The sequence below is a fragment of the Mugil cephalus genome, chromosome 21 (assembly GCF_022458985.1).
Source record: "Mugil cephalus isolate CIBA_MC_2020 chromosome 21, CIBA_Mcephalus_1.1, whole genome shotgun sequence".
Taxonomy (NCBI): domain Eukaryota; kingdom Metazoa; phylum Chordata; class Actinopteri; order Mugiliformes; family Mugilidae; genus Mugil; species Mugil cephalus.
In genome coordinates this window covers 15,920,415-15,942,100 of record NC_061790.1, presented here as the reverse complement: position 1 = coordinate 15,942,100, position 21,686 = coordinate 15,920,415, and the positions used below count along the sequence as shown (strand labels likewise).

The window sequence follows — 21,686 nt, the reverse complement described above, 5'->3', positions numbered from 1 at the left end:
TTTAATGGAGCATGATCAGTTCCTAAAGTAATGACTCAAAACCAACTTTCTTCCTCAAAAAAATAAAATCTCTTTAAAAAATGTCTGAGTGGTTTTTGAGGGCTAAGCTTTAGCCACTAATGCTCAAGTCATGTCAGGACTTTACATCTGATGCGCTACAGTCTAGCCATCCAGCTTAGCTTTATGTGAAGTGAGACAATGTCAGGAAATGCCTAGCCTGATCCTGCTCCAATTGCCTTTTTGTTGGTTTAATTAATAGAAAAATGAAAGATAAATACATTATATGTCTGTACTGTAAATATAAAACCACACTTAGCAAGTAGTTCCCTTAGCTTAGCATAAAAAGATAAAACAGGTAGCCTTACTGCCAACAGATAACAAACTTCTGTCTGTACCCATCTATGCTGAGGGGCATAGAAGCTTGGGATATGCTGTATGTTGTTGGTTTGGTTTGTACAGTGTAACAGTGTAAAATTTTTCACTTGTTTTCTTTCTCCATGCTAAGCTAGGTAGCTTCACTCTAATATACTCCACAGTCATTAGAGTGCTATCAATCTCCTCGTATACATCTCAGCCGGCTGAGCTCACTTTCCAGAATTGGGAACAATTTTTTAAATGCAGTTATGTTTAATGAGATTGTTTTTTAGTGTGGCTGCTCCAAATCTTGCGTCTTCCAGCTGTCAGACTGATTCAAAAGCGAAAACCATGATCTCCAACTCTCCCTACAGATTTTCAAATGGCTTCATGTCCAGGCTTTGAGTGGGCCACTTGAGGATATTCAGGGATTTGTTTCAAAGCCAGTCCATTATCCTGGCTGTGTGGTTCGGGGCATTGTGTCTCCAGAAGGTGTGTCTGTGCCCCCGTTCTGTGGGGGGTTTCTTCAGTGACATCCCTACGCTTTGCCCCGTTCATATCACGATTCAGCGGGGTGACCACATCAGGGAGTTGATAAGCAGCAACCTGTTTTATGCCAAATGGAATCCTTGGCTTTCAGAGGCAGAGAATTCAATCTTTGTCTCATTAGATCATAGGAAGTGAGTTTGGTAAACTCCAGGTGCGTTGCCATATGCCTGTTTATCCATGGTAGCAGAATGGTACTTAGATGGACAGCTGTGGTATCGTCCTTCTGTCGGGCTCTTTGGTTTCTTAGGAAATCACACCGTAACCATTGGGTACACGTCAACCTCCCTGACCATGGCTCGTCTTTCCTAGTTCTTGACTTTGGCCAGATGGACAGTATTTGATCCTCAAGAGCTTATGACAGTCACTGTGCACCCTTTTCTGCATCCACAACTTAACACAGTCCCACAGTACTGAGGTTTTGATGAGCTTGTTACTCCAACCTGCACCTTCTGTGTGGAGTTTCTGGAATCACCTCTGGTGGAAGACGGGAAATGATGCCTTTAAATCGAGCTGAAACTGTCGATTAATTGAGTAATTGTAGTTAATGTTGAATAAAAACATTTAAAGTGGAGCAGGATTAATTGATTATTTAGTCAACACAAAATCATGCCGTAATGATTTTCCTAATCAAATTATTTTTAAGTTTAAACAGAAATTAAAAAAAAAAAAAAAACGCAACCATTTTCACTGGCTCTGGCTTCTCCGGTAACCATCTCTATTTATATCAACATAAAGGACGACTGTCTTCAAGTTAAAGTCAGATGAAACAAGACATTTGATGATAATAGTGAATAGTAAATCTAATGGTAATAGATGTCAGCTATTAAATATATAAATATATAAAGCTACAGTGCAGAATTTTTTCCTCCCCCTACTGGCAGATAGAGCAATTACACAAACATTATTGACACCAGTGTATGATGTATGCCTTCGGTCCCTCTATGTTTCTTCTTGCCATTGATTGTTTTCTTTTTCACACTGTAGTTAGTAGGACTATAGTGTGAGTTTTTATTTCATTCTTCCTGATTAGAACAGAGTAATTCATAGAACCGTAGTTACATTAGTAACTTCCATTTTTCAATTGTTGTTTACTTACTATTTACTGCTCTGTCAACCAATGATTGTTAGTTGATGTTAAAGGTACCCCAGACACCAGTTGAACTCCAATGAACTTCGAGCTTCTAAGGGCTTGAATGAGATAAATAGCTGCAGCCTTAGTTTAGACATTTTTTAGACAGAGAGGTGAAAACAGAGAGGTGAAAACAGGCCGTATAAGTCGAAGTGTATATGGTGATGGATTATCAGATGCACTTTTGAGAACTCTATAAAACATTTTAAAAGCCTGTTTGTTTTGTGAATTTGTAGAATATGAATACTGATTTAATTTGTGATTTTATGAGCGCGTTCTAATCAGGACAAATGTGCCCCTTAAAGGTTAAAACCTTCAGTATTAAGTTCCAGCAGCTGCCGCTCGGCACATGGGCTCAGACAGGCTGGATTTAGCCGAGCACAGCGGTCGTTGGTAATTGAATGATTCGCAGCGGCCTTAACTCATTTATGACGCTTTCCCGCTCAATTTAACCTCGCCTTGCTCATCAATATTGCCCTGTTGGCCTCCTCAGATGGTCAGTGAACGCTCATCGAGCTGCTCCCGGGGTCCCATCGAGGTCCGATCGGGTTTTGAAGGCTCTACCTCTGTTTCCCTTCCCTGCTTTGAAACCGTTTCTTGTGTGTCGCCTGCGACCTCGTTTAAAATCTCTGTGTCCGCTGTTCTCTTTTTTTTTTTAGTTCCTCGTGGCGTGATCCAAAATGGCGCCCGTGTCAGGAGCCAGGCCCTCTTCCCCGTTATCAGACCCCTACCTGTCAGCCCTGTGGGGAGCAGAACCTCGGCCATAAGGTTGGTAAACGTTGCTCCCGTTGCCCTCAACCATGTAATTAACGTCAGTCAGGGTTTCCCCCTGCACAAACACGCTCCCTCGCCGACACACCTGCAGCCACACGCACGCACACGGTAAGCGCACACACGCAACGCAGACGCCGCACCAAAATTTTCCAGTCGTAGTTTACATAATTACAACTTTATTGTGTTCGAATGTCAGAGACGTTCACACGCTCCCTCATGTGCGGAACATTTCATCCAGGTGTGTTTATATAACGGTCTCTCACACACACACACATACACAAACAGGTTTATTAGAGGGAGAGGCCTCATGATTCAAAGAACATTTAGAGCATGCTTGGACATGCACATTCATCAGCGGAGCAAAGGAGTATGATGGCCTTCACCGCATAATGAATTAAACATACCCAAAGGCTCACTAAAGGTATGCAGTGAATATTTGATCACTGTAAGAGTTGCATGTTTTTCTTATAAGATATTAATATGCTAACCCTCTCATTGCGAAGGAGAAAAATGTCTGGGGGACAGGGCACGCCGCAGAAGCTCCTTTTGATTTATAGGTTGTCAGGATACCCCCCTCCTGTCCTTTAATGCTTTACACGGGAAAGTATCTCCTGACTAATAGAGCAAAATGCGTGTTGCAGTATGCACAGTGGACAGCGGTTAAATGGCCTCACTGCAGAATTGTCACTCCGTGGTGTTGTGACTTTTCAAGGTTCTTTATCTGCTGACCAAGTTCCACGAGCGCAGGAAGAATGAGCACGGCTCAGGATGCACGGTCGTTTGAAAAATGCATAGGTGGCAATCTGAAAATGAGTCGGCTCGTTTCTAGGAAAGGCTGACTTTTTTCTTTTTTTTTAATTTTATTTTAGAGACGGGGTTTTAATCTGACCTGAGGAAAGTGCACAGAGCCCCAAGGGGGCTATTTGAGGGTGATAGATTATCAGATGAACTTTTTTTTTTTTTTTTTTTTTTTTTGCTTTCTAGCCAAATGCAGAGCAAACTGGAGCAGCTTCAGTGGAGTGAATAGAGTCAGGCTGGCCACCTGGCTGGCAGTGTGACAGCAGGAGTAACAATACCCCCCCCCCCAACCCTCTCTGTGTCCTTGCTTCATACAGATCATCCCTGGGAGATTATCTGAGCCGAGGACAGGACAGCCCATCCCGCTACTCTCCTCCTCTCTGCAGCGAGGACCTCCAGGACGATCACACCTACAGCACCGCCAAGTCCCCCAGCAGGCTGTGTTCCTCCCAGGTCGCCGCCCCTTCCTCCCCGCTGGACGACGACGACATCATCGCCGTGGAGATCCAATCAGACGTCAAGCCCGAGCCCCGGGAGATCCCGCTGGACGCTCACATCACCACTGCCGCCGCTACCTTCATTTCCCAGCAGCCCCTGCGCGGACAGAGACGGAGTTCGGGGGCGGGGGCTGGGACTCTGGCGGGGAGCAGTTTGCCCTGGACCAAAAACCGAGCGAGGGGCATTAGCGACACGCTGCCGCTGAAGAAGCGGCGCGCGGTGGAGAAGCCGCCGGAGAGCGACGACGAGGAGATGAAGGAGGCGGCGGGGTCGCTGCTCCACCTGGCGGGGGTCAGAGCCTGCCTCAACAACATCACAAACCGCACCGCCAAGGGCCAGAAGGAGCAGAAAGAGGCCCTGAGAAACTAAGACACACATAGGACAAACACACGGTCATGCAAACACACACACACACACACGCACACATTAACACACAGACACATACACAACACACAAATAGGTCAACAGGTAACGTTACTACAGCATTAGTCTCAACGGACACTTGTCATCTCCCTCTATCTATCTGCAGGGCATTAGGTGAATCCTACTTATTTGTGGCAATATCAAAAATCTATGTTTTCCTACATGTTCAGCAACACTAACATCAATGGGTATTTCTCATGTGTCTTTGTTGTTTTTGTTGTTTAAAAGGGGATGAAAGCCATAAAAAAAAAAAAAAAAAGAAGCATGTTTTGTCACTAATTTGGACAAGCTGAACGGGACGGAACCGAGTCACACTGAGGAGCGTACGGTACGGTACGGTACAGTACAGTACGGGAAGAGAAGATGGCTGTTTGTCTTACCTGTTTGTTTCTATGTGAATCTGTAGCAATCTAGCAGTGATGTCAGCAACGGCGGCAGAGCCCACGGGACCCCGGGTCCACCTGAGGAGGCGCGCGTGGGGTCGGGGCCGAGGGTGGGGCGGGGCTTCCCTCTCAGCCGCTCGCTGGCATCACTCTCCTACATCCACGAGCACAAATGTGAGACTGTGCCAAAGATAAGCGACCAGGTTGCTTCATGTAGCCGATAACGACAGCTGACAAAAAAACAAAAAAAAACAAAAACGAAGGCATAGTAGTAAAGAGCTAAAGAGAGTGACCTTAAGTGTCAAAATAAATGTAAAACCCAATGTGATATATATTCATGCACTTAAGATTATTTTACGCCACTTATAATAAAAGCATCATGGGTAAAGACATGGTTTATTTCAAGAGCACTCATAGTATTTAAGAATAAATATATTAAAATGAAAAAAACGGTCATGTTTATCACCATAGAGATGGATAGTGTGCCGGGTCTGAGGCAATATCTCCTTCATTTTGTTGTTGTTGTTGCATAATGTAAACCCCGAACCCCCCCACCCCCCACCCCACCCCCGTACTTCTGTCCATAGACGTAGACACCTGGTATAGATACCATAGCTACCAGTAGCTACCACTTCCTATTCATTTGACAACGTCAAAGAACTATATACATGAACTGTGGGTTTAGATTTCTGTTTGTGTCTGTTTACCCTCACTCTACCCTCATAAAGATATAAGCAATTTGTCCCATGCGGGCAACTCTGTAAAAAGGTTAGAAAATATTTTATTTTTTTCCTTTCTTAATTGAAGCAATTTGACCTGCAGGACTTTCTCAGTTATATTGCATGGGTGCTTGTAAATAAGATAAGAAGCAAATCTTTTTTATTCAAAGATCATGTAAGATAAACGATGTATTTAGCATGAAGCATGACTTATTTTCATATAAACCTTGATCCTAGAGGAAAGAAAAAAAGTTTTGCCGCCAATTCTTATACCCGTGATTATATTGGAGGTTTGTTTTGTTTTGTTTTGTTTCCTCCTTTTTTTTAAAAAAAAAAAAATTTTTTTTTTTTTTTTTGTTTTCGTTTTGTTTCGTTTAGTTTTCTTCTGAGCGGGCTTTCAAAGACACGTCTTCAGGGAGGAACGTGGGAGATCACTCTGCAATTAGTGGCCCGAGGGTGCCACCTCCGGGCTCCGGGTTCAGGCTATGTAGGCCAGCTGAATCACCTCTTAGGGGTGGGCTTCCGTCTTCTTCTGCCTGTACAGTGATTTATTTTTTAAATTTTGTTTTCGGTGTTCAATGTTAACCCCGGTGTTATTTCAGAACACGTCTGTGGAGTGTGTGAGTTTGTGTGCCCAGGGACACACACCCTTTAACATTGTGCCTGCCTGCCTGCCTGCCCTCAGTACCTCTGTTGTCACGACAGAACGTTTACCTGTCTTTATTTATAACAGTATTGGTTGGATTTGATTTTTTTTTTTTTTGTTTCTCTCTCCAGTGTGTAAATGTACATGTGTCCTTACTTTCCATCGACATCGTTCAGTGTAAGTGTATGGAACCGGACTGGCACGGGAAAACTTTGTAGGTGTCCTGAAAGAACCTCATATCTCAAAAAAAAAAAGAAAAGTAAAAAAAGGCTACATGGGAGGAACTAAAAAAAAGGAAAAAGAACCGGTAACTGACAAGTTTGTTTTTAAATTTCCATACAGTACTTTTAAATTAAAGTAATCACTAGCCTTTGTGGATGCCAAGCTTGTCTGGAGGGCTCCTTCTGGAGATTAGAGGCTGTTTTTTTTTCTTTTTTCTTTTACATTTTGCCACTTTGCAAAGTGAACGTCCCTCTTAGGGTCATGAAAACACTTTTGAAATTCGCAAGGGCAGCCGTGAGCTTTGCCACCCCTTTGCATCGGAGGCGATATAGATGCTGCGCCGCCATGGCCTGTTTGGTATGCTTAAACAGGACTGCCTAAAAGTATTAATTCTCCCTCATCTGCAGAGTTGCGGCGCATATATATATATAAAAAGCAGCACAGGCCGGTCGTAGCAGCAGAGTGGAGCCGGGTTTTTGTGGAAGCCGAATGGACGCTGAGCCCCCGTCAGCGGGGCCGAGCTGGGGGGGAAACAAACGCATGCCTCATCCACCGGTCCAGTCTTTTCGCCACCTGTAGCATGCATCACCGGCTTTGCATTTTGTACGGCGCCCATGCCGACATATGAAAAAATAGGCTGAAAGGAGACACTGTCAGTGTTCTTGTCGTGTGCCATCCGTCTCTCGTCTGATACCTGTCCGAGTGCCCCCCCCGTGGCCCGGGTCAAGCGCTCCGCTGTATTTGATGTAACCATCCGCCGCCGTGGTGACTAATAAACGTGTTCAGGAGGCTTGTTGGGGAGGAAATGCGTTGCTTTAGCAACCACCCTCTCTCCCCCTCTGACTCACATGGTGACATGCAGGAGAGGTGAACTCCTGACCCGCGGGTCTCGGAAAATATAGAGCGACGCACAAGATTCACCCGCGACATTTTAAAGCAAAGAAAACATACGCGTCACTGCCTGAAACGCCCCCGAAAAACAAGTGTTTCTTTCAAACCTGCCAAACACTACTAAATGCTCTAAAAGAAATAGTTGCCAATCCTTTATTTTTTTTTATTTGTTGATACGTTCTAAGACGCCTTTTTATCCTTTGTTTCGCTTTTCTCTCAGACAAAATAATCTACAGTACTGCCATCTTTTTTTTTTTTCCTTCGGTGACTGCCTGAGCTGAGTATCGGAAAGCCATAGGTTAGAGATGTCAAAATGCAAAACTGTTATTGATCTGTGAGATGTGATGCAGAGTACGCCCAGGTGTTGGTTTTTTCTTTTTTCTTTTTCTTTTTTTTTTGTTCCTTTTCAGTAAGTGTTCAGTTTTTCTCCTTATTGTGCAATCATATTGCCAAAGAATGATTTCAAGACCTATTTCATCACTACATGTAAATATCAACGTTGTCCAATACCGTGGCAAAAAATATATAAATGTCGTTTTATTTTGTTTTCCATTTTCTGAAAAACTACAATGATGTTTATGTGATGTATTGTCTTCCAGTTGGTTGCAATAATAAAAAAAATACAAGTTGCAGAAGATTGCTTTGACTGTTATTTTTCCATGGATGGATCCCACAGGGAGGAAATGGAAGATCCAGGTTCGTCCGTAGATGTGGACGCGTGCTGTGTGACCTGACAAGAGCACTGTAGGATTTTCTCCAATTTAACAATTACTAGAAAGCATAGCGGTCATTCTGAGCCCTTTCCTTTTACACCACTTCAGCGGGCACCTCACAGTAAACCCCATTTACTGGTAAAGTGCTGGCTTTGTGAGGCTGTGGACTCTTTAATTTGCTCTCAAGGCTGACCCCAATCATTAACCTCACATACTCCCATCAACAAGGGTCTTATCATAACCATGCCTCTCCCACCAGTTAATTATTCATTTACTTCCTCTAATCATTTAAGTTCAATACTTCCGATTAAAGTCGGACTCGGCTCGCCCCTTGGGGAGCGAACTAGAAGAGTTAAGTGTACCAAAGAGTTCCTCAATGTCTTATCAATCTGAGCGGTGCCATTTTGGAGCCGTGTGGCAGTGGAAGCCCATTCATAATTGAAGCAGAGACCGGCTTAATCTTGAGCCAGTGCCTCCCTGTGCAGCACGCTCCCACCACAACACAACTGGAGCTAGCAGCTCCTCTGTTGCTATGCAACTACAGCAAAGAAGACGGGGTGGGGTGGGAGGGTTGAGGGGGGGGGGGAAAAGTGTGTATTCTCCAGATCTTTAGAGGGCATCAGTTACAAGGAGGCTCAAAGGTAGCAGCCAAGGCTGTATGTGTGATCACGTCTGGTAGATTTACGAGCGTGCAGGTCCCCTAACATGTTTTTCATATCACTTCTTTTTTTTCCTTCTTTTTCCAAAGAAAAAGGTTACAAGTGAATTCAAAAGATTCATCGTAATCAGGATAATTTTTTATCTCAGGTAAATGAATGAAATGAATTCACATGTTGTGTCGTTCCATGTTGAAGGAGCCATGCTGAAGTGTTAAGTGGGTTGATGCACAGAGAGCCGTTCGTTCTCCAGTCTATATCATCCATATCCACAGAATGACCAGCCAGGCAAGTTTCCATGGAGACAGAAGTGGAGGTAACGTTCTCTTGTCAGCTCTCATTTATTGCAAAGCTTTATTGTTTTCGTAATTTTTTCCCCGACGCCGAGGGCGCGTGTGTTTTACGCGGACGAGACGTATGGATGTTGCTCATGTAAAAATCCACTTAAATCTGCCATTACTGAACAACACGTGAAATAGTTGCGTGCTGCAGGAAGTCGGTGGATTGTGTGTTTGTATGTGTGCGTCGGTGCCCTGGAATTAGAGAGGGCTCCCTTTTCCTAGCATGTGGCGTGATCACACTCTTGTGGTGAAGTTGCGTTACTACATAAAATGTTAAAATGGAAAAAATGAGGGACACACAGAGAAGCACATTTAGACGCACAGTTAACGTTTCCCAATTCAGATTCTTTACAGGGTCTTAATACTACTACTTAATACTACTGCATTAAAAGCATTTCAATTTAATAACTACTTAAATCAATCAATTGACCAACGTGAACTATTATATTATATTATATTATATTATAGACTATTGCATGGACAGGAACGCTTGAATTCAGTAAACAAGATCACAGCGTATTAGTAAGCTAATACGATCAATCCATATTTATTTACCGGTAAGCTCCAATAGACTTCATTTCCCAGCAGCCACAGCTGAAATGATTGGTCATTCTCACGAAATCTCGCGCAATCTGAGATTTGACCCTGCCCTATGTCTCGCGCACTCGCAGCTCCTTCGCTCAGTATATAAAGCAGGACAACGACGGAAGGAGGACGGCTGGGGAGTCGCAGCCCGGGATTGTAAATAAGACCGCTGAAACTGTGTTTTATTTACAAAAGTAATGCCGGCTGTTTTAAAATATCGTTCCCAGTTGTTTTAATTTGTTTTCCGTAATTTTTGGCTCTGTTTCTCGCCCATTTCGCCTACGCGTATAATGGCGAGCTCGGCTAACTCGAACTCAGTGGTAAGGATCAATCTCTAAGGACTGTCAAAGGGGAAAATGGGGGTAAAGTTACTGGAAAGCTGTCGACGAGCTGCTTTTATTCATTGCAGTAAAATGAATCTGCTTTAGCAAACACTTAACTGTTCTATCCACCTAAAATATTTAAATTCAGTCAGTCGGCCATTATAAGCAGTTTTCGAAACTACATAGTAATTTCATATTCTACCATTTTACAGCAGAAACGGCTTGCTTTGGAGGGGCACTATGTTGTTTAGTATCTGAAAATAGTGCATATGGAGTACAGGTCTAGTGGTGAAAATGCCATTTTAAGTTGCAAGTTGGCTGGTTTTCAGGTTGGACCTTTCACTAGTTGTTATTGAGGTCTGCGGTTCATCATAGTGTGGTGAAATTACGTGTATGGCTATATTATTTTTAATTTGTGGGTTATTGGACGCTTTTGTGCTGCTACATTAGTTGAGGCTCATTGCTTGTGTTTGGTACGAAAGGATACATGGCTAAATAGATGTCGTGGAATACAGACGTACGCAAAGCACATTGTCATCATCCACTGCGAGAGAATTACGCTTATTTTAATTTTATTTTTTTAATATTAAAGTCTCCTTTATAAGCTAAAGTCGTCAACGCTCAGTCGACTGCCTCATCATTGTCCACCATTCCACGAGCAGAAGGCAGGGTAGCCGTCCCAAGCCACTTCTTCTTTCTACCCATATCATATCAAATTTATCCTGCTCCCTGCCGACAAAGCCAAACTGTTTAACCAAAGCCGAAACACCGAAAAAAAAAAAAAGAGGAAAAAAAAAATCATTTACATTCCGCCACATAACGTGTAAAAGACTGTCGGGCGCGCAGTTTGCCGCTCAGTAAAATGGCTTCCACGTCTCCCCTCTCTGTTTCTCTCGGTTCTGGCCCTCCTCCTTTCCGCTGCCTGGTTTTATACAGCCATATTGGCTCTCTAATATAGACTGCCCGGGATGGGAAGGTGCTACTCGACGCTACGTCACCGGCTCTACATATAAACACCAGACTGTGCTTTAAATAGTGGAGGAGCAGACGGGCCGAGGGGGAGGGAAGGAGAGACCGAGGTCTGTGCTGCGGACATCGGGGCAGTGCGGTGGCCTGCATGCGTGTCTCTGGGTGCCGCCTTTAGGTTGACGTGGTCGCGCTGTGTCCTGCCCGCCGGAGTGGCTTTGTAGACCCGTAAACGCAACTCGTTTCTCGTTGGAAGTCCACGAATGTCACGCACCGTCCCGGAGGGACACCGTGACAGGAGGACGTGCACAGCTAGTTCATATGGATTAGCGCAATCACGCAATGGCTGAAGCTCCGAGATTACACTGGAGCAGCTTTACAGTAGTGCTGCCTGTAAACGACAATACATTAGATGGGACCATGCCAATTAATGGCTATTTGTCAAACATTAATTTAATGTAATGCACAGCATGGCATGTTGCATATCTATTGCTGTTATGGCAGGTAGGAGCCACTATGTGTCCCTATTAAATATATTACATCAATACATTTTATGCCCCAGTTTGTCTTTTGAATGTGAAATGTAAAGGTCATGTACACTGACAGCACTAAATAAATATTTTTGTTTCGTTTTGTTTCCTCGTAGCCTAGACTATACAAGTCTGTGATTGAGGATGTGATCAACGAGGTGCGGGAGCTGTTCCTGGATGAGGGGGTGGACGAGCAAGTTCTCCTGGAGCTGAAAACGGTAACACCCCCCCCCCACTCCCCCCTTTACCGATATTGATCCCGTGTGGCCGTGTCGATTGGGGAAACATCACTGTGGCACAAGTTTGCTGAGATTCATTTTTGCAATTTGGTGTATTTCAGGAAGTAGATGCTTTTAAACGGCCGCTCATTTCACCTGTGCTACAAACTAAACATGTAGTTTAGTGTGTTTAAAAAAAAAAAAAAAGGATTTAACACATTCTAAGTGCCTACTGACAGCACTGTGTTTGTGGCCCCCGTCTTGCATCTGACCCCACAGCTATGGGAGAACAAGCTGTTGCAGTCCAAGGCAGTGGAGGGCTTCCACACTGAGGAGCAGGCAGCCCTTCAGGCCGCTCAGCAGCAAATGCAGCAGGCTCAGCAGGTTCAACAAGTGCAGCAGGTCCAGCAAGTCCAGCAGGTGACCCAACCACAGCAGACCCAGCAAGTCATGCTCCCCACCCAGCAGCAGCAAGGTGGGTCAACATGGCATGCAGCGTTTGAAACAATTTTCAACGGGTGTATACATTAAGCATCTGGAAATGCCTTTTTTTTTGTTGCATCCAACACCAGTGCCAAACTGGTACTTTTAAAAGGTGCCAGTGCTTAAAAATGGAGAACATACAAATTCTAAAGACGGTGCTTTTTATATTTTTTGTGAATATTCATCTAAATAATATAAATACATATAAGACAGAGAAATAAATTAACCAATATAAAAGAAATTTCACATCAAACTCTAATAAAAACAGTGGCATGGGGTCTTGCATGTTATCATAGATGCCACATTTCTTGGCTTTGAAGGTTCACTTCCATCCACGCAGGTGAAAAACTGACGCGACATCCTGAGTAGCGTCGACACAGAAACAGAGCTCATTGGGTGGTAATTAAAAATTCAGTGGCACTGAAATCTGCGTTGCTTTTTCGGTCCGGTTACTGTCGTTTGCATCAGCACCAGTGCCATTATCCCGAATCTTCACCACATTAGCTCATTCTGCTCAATATGAGATTTTAAGAGCATTTTCACTCAGGATATTATGAGCCATTTCCAGGATATCACAGTTTGACCTGAATATGATTCTCTTCACAGCTCCCCAGCAGCAAGTCATTGTACAGGATACGAAGATGCTACAGCACATGAGTGCTACGGGGATGGTGAGTAGAGTATGTACCAATCAAATTTATATTATTATTATTATTGTTATTATTATTTAGGACTTTGTGCTCATGATAAACATTTTGGAGTAGTGGTACTAAACTATAACCAGTCATATCACACTGACACGTTACAGTTGTGGGGGCGCAGGGATTAGAATAAATTCATCTGATCTACACACAGCAATGATCAGAGATGTGCTGCACATTTTATGTGGATATAGAGTAATCAGCCAGAAAGACGATGGCAATAGATCTCGATGTATCTCTGCCAGCCTGTTCCTCAGAGCAGAATGAGCAGTTTAGTAAAAGACAGATGAGTCACAGGGACACGGAAAGCAAGAGAACAGAGGAGAAGAAAGACCCTTTGAGAGTTTTTGGTAGCTTACAGAGACAGAGAGGTGTATTAAAGTTGAGATGAAGCCTGCAATCGTGCACCCTCTAACATGCTCATGCTGTGTCTCATACACACTGCTAACACAACTTTCCTTCATCAGTATCAATTTTGGCACGATGAACTCTTTCCTTCCTTCTTGTACTTCCTTCTCTCAACAACACTTTTGTTCCACATGCCATCTGTTATTGTCGTGGCTTACATCTGTGCTGCTTTTTTTTTTCTCCCTTCCTTAATCCTCAAACACCATTTTCAAGCTTCACTTGCAAATTGCTCATCTTCCACCAATAAGCCTGGCAGATAAAAACAAGTGGGTTCAAATACATAAATGCTGCTTTTATGGCAGCCAAGGGAATATGACTATTAGTACTTGAACTGTGAACCGATTTTAATATTTAAGTGAGGATGCTTAAGCTGTCTATGCTGATGTTGTTTCTTGCTTTAAAAAAAAAAAAAACACCAAACTGTTTCATGGGCCACCATCCAGCCGCCACAGACTGCCAAAACAAATATAACAAACATAACTTAACACAGTCCAGGTACAACATTACCAGGATTAAGTGTGACTTCCTTGCCGTCTTGTTTCAATCACTAATGTGCTGTATGTGTGTTCTCCTTTTCTCCTGTAGAGTGCAGCAGCTACCGCAGCAACCCTTGCTCTGCCCACAGGAGCTGTCACCCCATACCAACAGCTCATCACCAGTCAAGGTAACACTCACACACGTTGAGCTCTGCATCGGTTCTCTATGAAACCTGTGACCGTTCATATTATAAACTGCCTCTGTTTTGTCACGTCTTAGGTCAGATCCTGCAGGTGGTCCGTGCTGCCAATGGGGCTCAATACATCATCCAACAGCCCCAGCAGCAGATCCTCCTGCAGCAGCAGATGCAGCCTGGTGGTGTACAGGCACCGGTCATACAGCAGGTGAGACCCGTCACACAGAGAAGAGACTCCATAAAACAATGTCAAAAAAAACTAATTGAACACAAGGTCGACTAGAATGCAGCTCCACAGCTGCATGTATCTTGTTTAATTACTACAATATGTGAAAACATTCTAATTTATTTGCTAAATTATTTGTGACATTCAACACATCAGTTGAGATCCAGGACAACCTTCTAGATTTTGAGATATAATTTCCCTTTAATATAAATTAATAGCTGGGAGCTTACATTAAATGTCTGTTTAATTCTTTTCCAGGTCCTGACTCCTCTGCAGGGAGGCCTGCCTCAGCAAACAGGAGTCATCATACAGCCGCAGCAGATTGTCTTAGCTCCGGGAAACAAAGTCCAAGGCAATACACAGGTCAGAACTTCAGGACCCTGCTGTCTCCTATATTGTGTTTTTTTTTTCCTACACAATTTCAACAGCCTTTTATCTCCCATTGTATGTTTCTGTGTGTGCTAGTCTTAGATTGTAAGTTATCTCTGGTGCGTTGGACTTAAGTTTTTGTTTTCCTCCTGGCTTCCATGTCCCATCAGGTGATGCAGGCAACGGCTATGGCACCACAGCCTGGTCAGGCAGCAACAGCAGCTCAGGTCCAGCAGGTCCAGCAGGTCCAGCAGGTCCAGCAGGTCCAGCAGGCCCAGGGTGCAGCTGCACAACAGGCCCAACCGCAGCCCCAGGCCCAGCAACAGGCTCAACCCCAAGCTCAGCCTCAGGCGCAACAGCCGCCCATGATGCTGCAGGTAGATGGAACCGGAGACACCTCCTCGGAAGAGGACGAAGACGAAGAGGAGGAGTATGACGAAGACGACGAGGAGGAAAAAGACAAGGACGGTGGAGAGGATGGGCAGGTTGAAGAGGTGAGCAGAAGAAGTTACTATCGATACTGTTGAGGATTATTAGCATTTCGTTCAGTGTGTTTGTTTGTGCTTTAGTTTTGCATAAACCAGAAGCCCGAGGCAGTCTTATCTAATTTGGTGAGAACGTCAGAGAACTTGCATTAAACTGTTGGTTTGGTTTCCTCATCAGGAGCCGCTGAACAGCGGGGACGATGTGAGCGATGAAGAGGACCAGGAGCTGTTTGATACAGAGAATGTAGTGGTGTGCCAGTACGACAAGGTAGGAAATGGCTTATTCTGTGAGACCATACAATGCAGCAAAACCAACCTGTGCGCTTAAATATGGAAGGGCTTGTATTGGACTAGATGAAGACGTGGAATACATCAAGGTGTCCATCTTCAGTTACGGCACCTCCTGCTCCCAGGTGTGCTCAAAATAAAACTTAATCTGAAAAGGCCAAAAAGAACTACCGCAGGGGCACATCTGCTATTCATGAGAACATCAACAGAAAGCATCTAGACATTTCCTGACCTCAGAACAACAAAATAACACCGTGGACTATTGCAGTGAGTCTGATCGGAGTCATGCTTGATGGTCAGTGCCAGGGAATCCATTGTTGTGTCAAATGAAAACTCGATGAGGACTCTCGGCACATAGCGCTATTGGCAGCACTGCTGTCCAATGTATTTGCAAGTTGCAAGCATTTTTTATGAGCACGTAGACGTTTAAAACTAAGTAGATTTCCCAAAGGAAAAGCTTTTATTAATATAAATTGAAGGACTAGTGCCAGAACAGTGGGATTCAAGCCAACTTTGGCCTCATGGGCTAGAATATTTGTTGTTGCTTGACAACACGCCCTGTGTCCTCGTAGATGTATCCCTCTTGTTGGCCTCCGGTGAGTCTGTCGATCCCCACATCACCAGATAACCAGGGTCAACCGTAGTACCAGACAAGGTCCAAACTGGATCCCTACTCATAATTTTCAGAAGAGGAGACTGATTGATGCAAAGCCCCTGTAGTCTGAGCCCGGCGTAAAGGACAGACCAATGTCTTTCAAACTTGTTTTCATGGCAGCTTCCATCTCAGCTCAGGTCAAAGAGGCATTTCACAGCCCTTCATTGTACCGTTACCGCTGGATATTAGCACCGTTTCTCCTTCATGCCTTGAGCTCAGTCTTTGATTGCCAGTATCATGTGGCAGTAGGTGTATTACAGCACTATTTGATGCTAATTCACTGTGAATAAAGGTCAACACTGGTTAATATCACAGTGTGCCGTGTGTGTCTGACTGAGTCGTCTGTGTGCATGGGCTGAAGACATTAGAGACTGTGTCCACTGTAAGCTGAAACGGTGTCCATCTGTCCTTGACGCCCACAACATTCATTTCCTTCTCTCAACTCCCCAGATCCACAGGAGTAAGAACAAATGGAAATTCCACCTGAAGGACGGAATCATGAATCTGAACGGGAGAGACTATGTCTTCTCCAAAGCCATCGGTGACGCCGAGTGGTGAAGTAGAAAAAAAACAAACAGACAAAGCAACAGGAGCAGGAACTCTGTAACTCCTTCTATCCAGTTAACAGACACTTCAGCATCCTTCCATATCCTGTGACTGGATTCATTCAGGAAACTACTTCTGAGTCTTTGAGAACTCTGACAAACCCAAAGGACTGTGAGGTACTGTAAAACCTGGGTGTCGTCAAAAACACTCGACTAGCCTTGCGGGATGAGAAACCTACAGGGGGAGGGAAATCCCGTGAACAGAGCATTGTTTCTTTTGTTTTTTTCTTCTTCCAGGCTTCTCTGCCCTTTTCCTGAGAGAATTCACATACTTCAGAAAGTAAGCATTTCACGTCACACAGGTGTAGTGGACCAGGCGAGCTGACCTGCCCTGCCACAGGAGGTCAGAGCTCATTCGTTAGAACACCATAGATGAGAAACACCTTTTGTAATGCACTGTAGTCGGTTGACTGGATTGACTCGTGTCTACATTTAAGTCCAAACTTAGTGCCACCAGTCAAGATCGCTGCCTTTAGAATGACCAGAATCACCTTTTGGCTTCTAATATTTGTTCATAATTCTGTCTCAATTCATGTTTTTGAAAATGGTGCTCCAGAGCATTTTATGTAGTTAATCTATTATTGTTTTAAACTTTTTTTTAAAAAAACCTCTTTGATGAAGGGTTAAGAACCAGAAGGAAAGATTACATTCATCTTAAAATGACTTATAGTTGGCATTTTTTTTAATCTAAGCAGTGCTGAATCCAAAAATACTGTTGTGTTGTTTTTTTTTCCCGCTGACTTTTCTGGAGTTTCATTCCATCTTTATCCTAAAACACGAGAAAAAAAAAAAATCAATGAATATATTTAGGAACTGTACAAAACATCCGAAAGTTTGTCCTGTTGGTGTATCTCCTTTGCTCTCATTTTAGTTCCCTGCAGCCGCCTGAAATTTTGCACTGTCAATTTATCAATGTGTTGTGAAGTCGGTCAGTCCAATTAATCAATAGCCACAGCGTTCTTCTCTCTTCTGTCCGTGTGTGTGAGTGTGTCACCGCTTTCCCTGGAAATGTATTGGTTTCTTCTCTTGCACATCCTGTAATCTGAAAACGTCAGCTCAAGCAGTGAGGGCAGCGGCGTTTTTTTTTTTTCCCCATTTCCCTATTTATTCCTGAAAGTTCATCAAATGTTCTATTTTTTTTTTTTTTTTTTTTTTTTTTTTGAAAGGTTGGAAAGCCGTACCAGACTGTGCTCTTATAATCTTATAAGTGTTCCTTTTTTTTCTGTTGGTTGGACAAAAGCTAAGCAACGCTGTGTTTCAAATCATTTCGTCCACCATGTGTTCTCCTGTGCTTTCATTTTATTCATGACTTTTAAAATGAGAATATTTTCTATCGGGGTGAGTTTAACTCGGGGGGGCCTGTGTGTTTCTCTGCAGTTTGTTTTTAGTGCCCCTGTTGCAGCAATTTGAAATAAAGTATACGTGTTTTTGACTGTTGTGTCGACGTGGTTGTTGGTTGAGACTTGTGTGCTTCAACGCATTGAAAGGAGAAGTGACGAACAGTTTCTCTTACATTTTCACACACATGCTTTACTTGGAACAATGTGGGTTTGTTTTGTTTCATACACAAAGAAATTGTCACTTTTGCGTAGACGGTGGCCAAATGTTTAAAGAGGATGGCCCGATAGAGCACTACGGCTTTCGGGACACATCTCTACATGGTTAACTATAAAGTCAAACTAGCGTGTAGTCTTTTGTTTTCAGCTCGGTTTGGATGTCTCGTGTGCCTTTTGAGCTTTGATTCAGTTTTCTGCTATTTAAAAGTGATGGGATGGAAAAAAATGTCTCTTGAAATGTATGCCGCTTTCCAATCGTTTCTCTCTCGTGTGTGTGTGTGCGTGCTCTACCTGCTGTTCACATAATTAGGGAAATGTACTATTCATATTCCTCATTTACTTTTTTTTTTTTTCTAAATTAAATCAAGTTTGGAACAACACTGAAAAGGTTGTGGTTTGAATACATTCAATTGTCTTTTGCTAATATAAACGCATGTAAGTGAATTTTTTTTGCGATGAGTTTTTCATCCTAATTTTGCACAGGCATTAGAAACAGTCTTCACACACCTGACGCTATGTTACTGCAGTGGTTCCCATGAAGGTGGATATTAATGGAAGAAGTTTTTAAATCAAGCTGCTGACCACGTCAGCCCTTCATTAACTTTTGCTATTTATTTTACTTTAACAACTGTTTCAAAAGTTTTCAACTGTTATTCATTCATTAGTTTTAGCCATCTATTAAATTAGTAATCCGATTACACTTCTCTGGGTGTTTAAGTGTAAATGCATGGTGCTCAGAATCCAGGAGACTCAGAAGGAATTTCTTCTTTAAATCAACTTTATCCACATTCTGTAGCTGACCGCTGCTTCAGAGCCCATTGGGTAGGGGAGCCCCTGGTTGCAGTCGCTTTCTTCTTCCAGCATCTGATTCAACATGCGCATGAGACCCGAAATCTGCCCCAGCCTGTCTTCTGTTCCACTCTCCCGTAATCCGTCGTCTGGATGGCTGTAAATTTGCACAGCATGGGCGTTCTCCCTGCCTTTCCCATCTAATTCCTACCCAAACTCCTCCAATCCCTGCGTATTTCCTTTCGGGTAATTATGAGATAAAGGTGTGGTGCTGTCCGGGATTAAAGCCCAATCACAAACTACATGGATATTTTGGCTCTTGATTGTGAGTGGATTTGAGGCGGGCTGTCACTCCTACAGTATATCGCACTTCAGGAAGACCTAGCAGGGGAAGAATGTATCCCTGGCTGCCTCTGATGAAGTGGGCCCTCTTGCTACTCCAGGGCACTCAGACATAAGAGCCTGAGCTGCTGGCGGATGGCGCTTGTAACGAGGCCCAGGAGATGTCTAGCTTGGACTCCGTGGATTTCTCTGCTTACCGGTTAACTCGCGGCGACTGCCAGTCAGCTACATGGGAAAACGGAGAGGGGGAGATTGGGAAGTACCAAACACACCTTTTTTCCTTCACCTTCTGCAACGTTAGAGGCCTATTACAAGAATGACAATGCCATGTGCTGTAGAAGAAAATGAATAATGGTTGAATTCCTTGTAGCTGCTTCCCTTGTGAAGACATCGAGTCATTTTGAGTCATAGGGCAGAATGTTCGAGAGAAGTTAGACGTCGTGTAAAAGCTGGGCTCTGCAGACAGTACGCTCTGTCTGAATTGCTTTGGGATAGTGGATCACCGTCCTTTCTGAAACCTCCCCAGCGCCTTTGTCACATCAGCATTTAGCTGTATTATTTTCAGTTGAAGTGTGCAGACCACCACATTGGCCAAACCATGCCATGGTCGATGACATGTCCCGATGTACAGCTCCCCAGAAATGCAAACACACGAAACTCCTTCTGCCTACATACGCAAAATCAAATCATCTTTTCTCCTTTCTTTGTTGCAGTTGTTTCAGTAAAATGAAGAGTTGGTCAACATTTATTAGCCAACACGCTGGAGACGCTCTGTCCCGGTTGTCATGTACCGTGCTGTCATGATCTGAGAAGATCTGTTGCAGAAGTAGGTATAATCCAAGCTTTGCATGTCATTGGAAGACGCATCATAGTTTGTTTTGAGCTCACCCCAGGCATAAAGGCATTAGATTTAAGGCTTATGGATTCGAGGAAATCTAATGTGACTAAAGTCCGTACCTGCATGCGAGACGCGAAAATTGGGTCACAGGAAGAAAGTGATGTGGCAGAAATGTGGTCGTGATGAGTCACCTTTGGCAAAAGATTCTGATATTATGTTGCAGAGTACGACAATCTGCATTCCTAGCTCACCTCAGTCGCTTAAGGCCCCAGTGTTTCTGTGCTTTCTATTAGGGAATCTTGAAAATATTAAGCCGAAGCAAAAACAGCTCTTTACAAGGATCAGTGCGTTAGTAGTCTAGTCTGCCCCGAGCGACACCGAGTGCAACCGCCAAAGCACACTCGAGCTTATTTTACATGTAGGTCATGTATATGTCCACTGTATATAGTGGGGAAATGTTTGATGAAATGAAACTCCTAGGATTTCTGTCCGATAATTGAAGCTGCTTGCAGGAGAACAGAAGGACGAGTGTTTTCACTGACTGGCTCGCTCTGGTTGTCATTTAAGAGCTTTGTGCGAGAGACTTGACTCTTCAAGAGAACCACCCATGTTAACTGGCCCGCGGTACAACGCAAGGAGTCGCGTCATAAAAGCAGGGGTTTTATGTTCCCAGGACCGAGAGTTGGATGGATACTTGATGAGGGTTTTGACTTTTGACTGTTCTAAACCTCAGAATGGAAACCTCAGTTTCTCTGTTCGCTCTTTTTCACCATTCTTTTCCCACTGCAGATGAGTTTAGCAACCTAATCCGGTGCTAGCGAGGTGGATCGTCGGGCTCCGCCCTGCTTATTTGAGCAACGGGTCGGGGATGGGTTTATTTGTAATAACGGGAGAGGAATGATCAGGCAGGCCTGAGAACCAGCGACAAGAAGAATGTCCAAATAAATTCCCTCCGCATCTCAACCGCTCTGTTTTGGCCCTGTCTCTTTATTGTTGGGGCCATACGGTAACCTAACGCTCGTGAAATTCAGCAAGATAACGGCAAAGCTTTTTAGAGGAAGCAGAGGTTTGTTAAAAGCACAGGTATATGCCACCGTCCCCGGCCGCCGTGTGTTCACTCAGACACCCACCCACACAAATGCGCAGCGACTTTGATTTTTATCGGCCTTGAGATGCACATACTCGTGAACTGTGAGTTAACATTAGCTGGCGGTGGAAGGAAGGAGGAGGCCCGCGCGAACGCAGCCAGACACGTCACGCTCCGCCTCTGTGTGCTTTACATTTGCAGGGTCCACTGCTGGGTTGTTGTTAATGGGTGATTGGAAGAGATGGATTTGAAGCCGCGGAAAACCTTTTCAACTGAAAATGATGTCCTGTTAGTCTGGTAGGAATTCACCGTCTGACCCGAGTCTGGGACACAGCGAGCAGATGCCACTCTTAATATTTTCAGCTTTAAAACTAGAATTCCTTCCAGTTTTGAGGTTGCAACCAATTCGTATTCGCTGATGCCTTAAGAATGCATTCAAGTGGTTTATGTAGCACCATGCTGA

General features: G+C 43.9%; 2 protein-coding genes across 4 annotated transcripts in view; both read left to right on the top strand.

Moving 5' to 3' along the window:
• The window catches only part of LOC124998788 (forkhead box protein N3-like), a 63,877-nt gene extending 55,856 nt beyond the window's left edge, over positions 1 to 8,021 (top strand). Inside the window, exons 5-6 of the mRNA XM_047573331.1 lie at positions 2,692 to 2,800; positions 3,922 to 8,021. Coding sequence (XP_047429287.1) covers positions 2,692 to 2,800; positions 3,922 to 4,471 — 659 coding nt within the window. The 3' untranslated portion in view covers positions 4,472 to 8,021. The remainder of the gene's footprint in view (positions 1 to 2,691; positions 2,801 to 3,921) is intronic.
• A 1,776-nt stretch (positions 8,022 to 9,797) lies between these two features.
• gtf2a1 (general transcription factor IIA, 1) lies at positions 9,798 to 18,043 on the top strand. 3 transcript variants are annotated; one of them, XM_047573698.1, is made up of 10 exons: positions 9,798 to 10,001; positions 11,617 to 11,718; positions 11,998 to 12,193; positions 12,808 to 12,872; positions 13,896 to 13,974; positions 14,067 to 14,191; positions 14,468 to 14,572; positions 14,749 to 15,072; positions 15,242 to 15,331; positions 16,457 to 18,043. In XM_047573698.1, exons 1-10 carry the CDS (start codon positions 9,972 to 9,974, stop codon positions 16,562 to 16,564), a joined length of 1,224 nt encoding a protein of 407 aa, XP_047429654.1. In that variant the 5' UTR covers positions 9,798 to 9,971; the 3' UTR covers positions 16,565 to 18,043. The 3 variants fall into 3 exon arrangements, with proteins under 3 accessions (XP_047429654.1, XP_047429653.1, XP_047429655.1); XM_047573697.1 differs by having other exon boundaries at positions 12,808 to 12,881; XM_047573699.1 differs by lacking the exon at positions 9,798 to 10,001 and adding an exon at positions 10,018 to 11,474 and having other exon boundaries at positions 12,808 to 12,881.
• Positions 18,044 to 21,686: the final 3,643 nt, after the last annotated feature.